Source organism: Chenopodium album, chromosome 5, assembly GCF_948465745.1.
Source record: "Chenopodium album chromosome 5, dcCheAlbu1.1, whole genome shotgun sequence".
Lineage (NCBI taxonomy): Eukaryota > Viridiplantae > Streptophyta > Magnoliopsida > Caryophyllales > Amaranthaceae > Chenopodium > Chenopodium album.
The window spans coordinates 33,046,666-33,053,591 of NC_137838.1; the positions used below are offsets into that span (position 1 = coordinate 33,046,666).

The 6,926-nt window shown below is 32.3% G+C and overlaps 1 protein-coding gene across 3 annotated transcripts; it reads right to left on the minus strand.

The window, feature by feature from the left end:
* Window positions 1-6,473, minus strand: LOC145630656 (uncharacterized). Of its 3 annotated transcripts, none has more exons than XM_081682865.1 (5): window positions 6,334-6,473; window positions 5,874-5,969; window positions 5,539-5,689; window positions 5,245-5,443; window positions 1-629 (listed from the first exon to the last, which is right to left on the minus strand). In XM_081682865.1, exons 2-5 carry the CDS (start codon window positions 5,966-5,968, stop codon window positions 511-513), a joined length of 564 nt encoding a protein of 187 aa, XP_081538991.1. In that variant the 5' UTR covers window position 5,969; window positions 6,334-6,473; the 3' UTR covers window positions 1-510. The 3 variants fall into 3 exon arrangements, with proteins under 3 accessions (XP_081538991.1, XP_081538992.1, XP_081538993.1); XM_081682866.1 differs by having other exon boundaries at window positions 5,874-5,958; window positions 6,334-6,369; XM_081682867.1 differs by lacking the exon at window positions 5,874-5,969 and having other exon boundaries at window positions 6,334-6,435.
* Between the last annotated feature and the right edge of the window lie 453 nt (window positions 6,474-6,926).

Genomic DNA, 6,926 nt, shown 5'->3' on the forward strand with positions numbered 1-6,926 from the left:
TACACCAAAAAAAAATTATTATTACATACAAAAAAAGTTTGTAAACGGTTCGATTTATAAGCAGTTTGGTTCATAAACGGCTCGGTTTATAACTAGTTCGGTTTACAATCAGTTCGGTTTTTAAATGGTTCGGTGCAAACGGGTAGCAGTTTGCTAACGGTTCGGTGTAAGCAGTTTTTATGCCAGTTTAAACGGTTTCGGGTTGGAACCGGTTTCGGGTTAGATACGGTTCGGTTCTTTTTCGGTTCGGTTTTCTTTCAGTTCGGTTTATATTTGGTTCGGTTCGTTAACATGTTCGGTTCTTAAACGGTTTAACATTACTCGGATTGGTTCGGTTTCGGGTTTACTAAAATGCAGTTCGGGTCGGTTTTCGATTTTAAAAAAACAGTTTTTAATCGGTTCGGTTTTCATTTGGGTCGGTCGGATTCGGACAGTTAAACGGTTTCGGTTTGAAATTTGACAGCACTAATTACAACAGACGTTAACATGATATATTATCAAGATTCCTCATCAGTCAACACGAATAAAGTGAGGACTGTGTCGACACAACAAGAGCCTTTCACCGGGTCCAGAGGTGGGATGAGCAACTACTTCTGGGCACATCTCACAGCCAAGTTTCCAGTTAACACCTGATATCCACATGAAAACGAGAAAATTAAGATCTAAGAACCAATGCACAATAATAATAAAGTATTAAGACGTTAAAAATTGTACATTCAATATCACAATAGGAGAAGATAAGGTAATAAAGCATTTACAAAATAACTAACTCGATGCATCTACAAGACCAATTGTTAAAGGTCAACACCAATTCTAAAGAAAATATGATCAAGTCATGCAATATTTTGAAGTTAATAGCCGGAACATTCAACATGGATAAGTCATGCAATATTTTGAAGTTAATAGCCGGAACATTCAACATGGATAGATTGAATTGATATCAAAAGCTACTCCAGTAAAATAAAAATTAAAATATACGAAGTGCTAGAATTGATTTTAAAACAAAAGGCAGGATACAGTAAAGTTTTAAAAGTAACTGCTAAAAAAAATAAAAAAATACAACCAAGCTATATAATTTCAAATAGAACTAAAACAACAATAGGATACAACAAATTTCCTTAGAGAAATACTAAAACAAAATTATCAATAAAAAACAGTAAATCAAATTATTACTTAGTTGTATATATGTAACAAAAAATAAAGTAAAACAAACATTACATAATCTACTTTGCAAAATTAAATTTTTTATGTAATCAATAAAAAGGGTTTCCAGTAGGGAAACAAACAGGCTACTTCCAATATAAGTGGGATAAAGGTTTACGAGAGTATTTCAAATTGGAATATCAAAACCTGGAATTTTCAAAGCAATAATAATTAAAATAATAATAAAATAGAATAAATAATAAATCCTAAACTCATCAAAGACATGTTAGTTATACCAAACTGTATCCATACCCTACGTTTTGATTAAGGGAAAGCACAGTAAATCATGATAGATAATGCCTTAAATGTGTGCCCACAAGTCTAGTAAAAGTTGCCAAGCATATCCTCTTGCCCTCAACAGCAGCTAATATATTCTAAGATTAAATATGGATAGTATAGTAACTGCTACTTGTGGAACAAATTCTCACTTATGCTTATTGCACTGATTTCTCAAAGGAAATCAAAAACATAAAACTTAATGAAAAATTACACGATCATTAATGATCACAATCTCGGAATGATAAATTAGTTTTCAAGAGCCAACACTTCACATCCTAAAAAATGACCTTTCCTACTAGTAAGCATTCTCACTATGTAAACATGATTTTTTTTTAAAAAAAATTGAGGAGCATTGAAACTTTAGAGATTTGGAAATTCTGCAAAAACCTCAACAGTTGAACCTCTACCGATTACAAAAATAACTTTACCTACTAAATAAAGCCATGTACAGATACAAAAACACCTCTCTCCCTATATCTAATGATCTCATCTATAAGCAGGGAAGAGAAGCAATAAACAGAAAAAAGGCATGCAATGCATCCAAGCTTTTAACACGTTTGTAAGTCATACCTAAAACCTAACATATGAGCTATGTGTTAGATCTCAGATGTATGAAAAACAGTAATTAGTCCACCTGACTTTCAAAAAACAAGGGATGCCCTTGCCTCAAGATTCCAAATATTTTAAGCCCCTTAATGAAGAATAAAAGCAACAACAAATCTAGACCACGTGGACTCTTACTTCCTCCCATTCCTTCATAACAGGGTTAAAAGTCGAAAATCCCTGATAAGTGGTGATTATAGCCATTATTAGCCCCCTGATTCCTTTCGTTTTGACCACCTTTACTCCTTCATTCAGCATCTTTTACCTTGGTTATTGCTTAATTAATTCATATAAATGTTGTAGTAGTATATCCTATTATAATATTATTGCTTTATATACTTTAGCTTATATTGTTGAATTTTTATGACTTGGTAACATTTCTATTCTTTTAAACTTGTAGGTACACCTTTGGAGACATATATGACATAAAAATAGAGCCCTATGATAAATTAATATTGAGCGAGGCAATCATAGAATCGTGGATGCACAAGGGTTTGATTCGAATGGACATATATACCAACCTACTAAACATTCTAGGGTAATTTGACTTGGAGGTGATAGCTATCTCAAAAGGTTTCTATCAAGCAACCTACTCAACATGCGCAAACGGACGAGTAGAGAGGAGTTATGACCTAGGTTGCACATAAACAGAAACGGTGAAATGGAGAAATTAGGAAATGGAAAATTCTCAATTGTGAGAAAAGGGAGACGAAATTTTTAAACTGTTAAAAAATATATTTGTAAGAAGCAAGTTTTGGAAAATATTTCTCCACAAATAAGACATTTATCTAGTAATTTTTACATATAAAAAAAAAAACATACTTAAAAAATTGAAATTTATAAAGATGTACTCTTGTTGGCTAGTCAGCCAATTACCCTCATCTTTTAAAAAACAGTTATACCACACACACACACACAAAAAAAAATAATTCATCGCATAGGTCTATACCAGCAAACTTTCTTCTCACAATTTAAAGAATAAAAAAAATTAAGTTAGCAACATATTTATAACATAGCAGTTTTAATTAAGGCTGGAAAACGTTACTTGGGAGGACGAAATCGTTTCGAAGATGTTTCTAGGATAGAGTTCTTGCCCAAAACGTGTCAGCCATGGTCGATACTTAATCCAACATTTTGGAAGCAGTACATGACTGATTTCTAGCATGTTCATGCAATAATTGTCATGCAACAGAGGTTATGACATTTTAGGCAAGGTTACAGCAACCGTTGGACCATATAAGCTATGACACCATCAAAATGACCACCAAAACACTCCATAGACTTATCTTATTTAGTATTTAGATATGTAAATTTTTTCCCTTCATATAAATACCAGAAAACCTTATTCCTCATTAGCTATTCTTCTTAAGAGAGGGAGGATTGTAAAAGAGGAAGTAGGAAAGCTTGTTATCTTGGGGTTTGATTTTAGAAATCAAGATTTAAAGACTCCTATTAATCTAAATGACTTCTTTTTACTCTCTCCTCTATGTATCTTTGTATCTTTCTTTATTTCTTTTATAAATGCTTAATTTACTTGTTCTTTTTATTTTCATTTATTCACATACTTTCTTAATTTACTTCCTTTGAATTTGTTGACTTGTTCATATTGCTCCCTTAATCATAGAAATTCTTTATGAACTTTTAATTGCTTTCTTTCTTGTTTTCAATAGTTTATGAGTAAGATTTTAGGATAAGGTTTGGATAACCTATAGCATGTGTTAGATGGATTGATTATTATTTTCGCCCTTTCCCATTAATGACCTTAGACCATCTTCAATGGTAAGACTCAATTTTGAGTATTAAAATACAAGTTGAATTGTTTTCAACTCCCAATGGTAATACTCAACCCATTTCTCAATTTAGCAACTCATATGATTTATAATTTCCCAATGGTAAGACTCACATTTAAGTATACTTATGTCACTTTCCATTGGGCCCATCATATCCAATTATTTTTTTTTTTATCTTTTTTTTATTTGAGGGGTTGTTGGCTTATTTATATTTTTTAAAAAGTTAAATAAATATAGAATTATTATAATATTAGTTAGGGCCCCACATTTTTTGTCAATTGAAACTCAAGTTGAACCTATTGGTATTCTTTGCAAAAAAAAAATTTCTCTCTCCTAAAAAATACTACTAGAGTCTCACAATTGGAGATGGTCTTATAATACTTTTTTGTAATTGGAATAAATCATCTTTACCCTCAAGGCATCTAATGAATTACTCATAGTTAGTTAAAGTATTTAAGTTTACTACTTGAATAGTAGCTCAAAAGAGGGTTCAAGGGATTCTAGGTGCATTTATTTACTATGTTTGATCACTAATTAGTGAATCAATCACCAACACGAGGTTGGGTTAAGTAAGACATAGACTCACATAGTCCTATTAAGTTATAAGCCACCACATTCACAAGAGTGGGTGGTGTGAATTGATGAGATGCTAGGTGTTGTTCACATTGCCCTTTACATCGCTTAACCTTTGGTTGGAAAATAGAAATAGTGGGGGAAATAGGTTCATTAACGTAAGTATGCTTATTTAGGGAGTACCTATTTTTTTTAGAGGATATTCTGGTTATTAGTTGGGAAGTCAAAGAATATTAGATAATAACTTAATGCATGCTATTGGGAACATTATCATCTGGAGTTTGATGCTTGCTTAAAAGGTGACACTGATTCATATGCTTATTCCATGTGGACTTTACCCCGACCCACCCTACTAGCTACTAGCTATGAGGATATGTTAGGAAATTATCTTTTGCAAAGACATGTCGCCGATCACTCCAACTCCCGGATAATTTTCAATTACATGATACGTATACTACGAACTAGAGTAACCACAAGTTAAATCCAAAGCAGTACATGACTAGTAAGACAAACATTGAGCCCACTAAGAATAAGTCAGATCTAGCAGAACAACCTATCTCTAGAGAAAGATTTCCTGGTTTACTGGTTACCCTATTTAGAATGTTTATTGTTAAAACAATCGGTTTACATTTTAAGATAGTGACCATCTTGTACTTAGATATGAAATAAAATAGCAGTTTTACCATTCTGATAGCATATGAACTAGATTGAGAGGTTAAATTGAAAAGTTAAATAGTGAAAACAAAAAAGGTCTTAAAATGACAATGCAATAAAGGGAGAGTTATTAAAAGCACACCATCCAACACAGCATAATTAGATGGAATAATTTCATTTTTAGAATTCATCTTCAACTCAGCAAAGAACACCTTAGAGGAAAAATCGCCGGCTTTCAAGGGAGCTGACTTAGGCTTGGCAGTGAAGTTGCAATGAGCAAAAAAATCATAATCTCGAGCAAAACAGATATCGAGACAATCCATAAGTTCATAGTCTGTAAGCTGCAATGAGACAGGCCAACGATCATGTAAAGAACAAAAACCAAAACAACATAGACATAAGAATAAGTTACAGGTGTTGATTTGTTGGTACATACATTTTCTTGGTTAAATATTTTCAAGACAGCCTCAGCACAAGGTTTAATGCTGTCAATGCGGTCCTTTTCCAAAGCCATCAGATAACAGTCATCGCGTCCAGGAGGAAATTCATAAGGGGGATCCCAATCAGGTAAGAATGCCGAATAAGTCCTTCACCACCCACAATATTTATATTGTTAGTACAAATTTATAAACTTCGAGTTCAAAATGAGAAAATCCCAATTTATTTCTGAGATATACTTGTAAACAAACCAATTTCTATCTCACAACAAAAATCAATTTCTAGCTCAGTATTCAAAACGGACAACCTAATACTATAAGAAATAAGGATTACTCTGAATTAATTTGTTCGAGCTCCGCATGCAATTGATCGAGTTTCTGATTCAAGGTAAGAATATCTAGCTCAGCAGCCATCCGCCCTAGTTCCATCCTAACATTAAAGCAAACAAATTTGATTCAATTAGCAAAAGACATCCGCCCTAGTTCATCCTAACATTAAAACCATATTCGATTCAATTAGAAAAAGACATCCGCTTTATTTCCATCCTAACATTAAATCAACCGAATTTGATTTAATTAGCAAATTAGGCTCATAATTTTAAAGAGAAAGGTTCAATTTCATAGTTCTCTATGAACAATTAGGCTAGAAAAATCACCTTAATAATTTTAACCTGTAATTCAATAATCGAATTAAGAAAAACCCTAAATTGACTATACTGACATATACTTCTAAAGAGGGTAAACCCTAGATTGTGAAATTGATTTTCGAAATTTACAAAAGGAAACAACATTACCTCAAAAGCTGCTTCAATGGAGACTCGATTTGGTGAAAAAGGAGTAGCCTCAATGGAGATCAAGGAGTGCGCTTTTTTGGTGAAAAAGAGAGAAGTTTTTTTTCGGTGAATAAAAAGGAGCTTGGCTCAGCCCGGGGTTAAAATTCCCAGCACAGGGGCAATGTTGTCATTTCGGTGGGTTAAGTTAGTTTTATTTTTGTATTGAAATACACTATACGTATAATTATACAGCTATATATAAGTCCTCTTTGCACAAAAATAAATAAATAAATATATATATATATATATATATATATATATATATATATATATATATATATATATATATAAGTCCTCTACCCGTTTGGCTTTGTGTTTCCCCTTCCTCATCTTCCCCATTAATAAAGTTAGGGTTAAATTAATTCTCGAATTGTAAAAATTAGGTTATACTGTAATATCGCAAGCAGTTAGGGTTCTATGATAACCAACACCAGTGCTTCAAGTATTTGATTTATAATTTGTAGTGTTAAATTTGGTTTTTTTTTTTTTTTTTTTTTTTTTTTTTTTTTCCATTTAGCTTTCGATTTGTTGTGGAACCTGAAAAAAATAGTTGT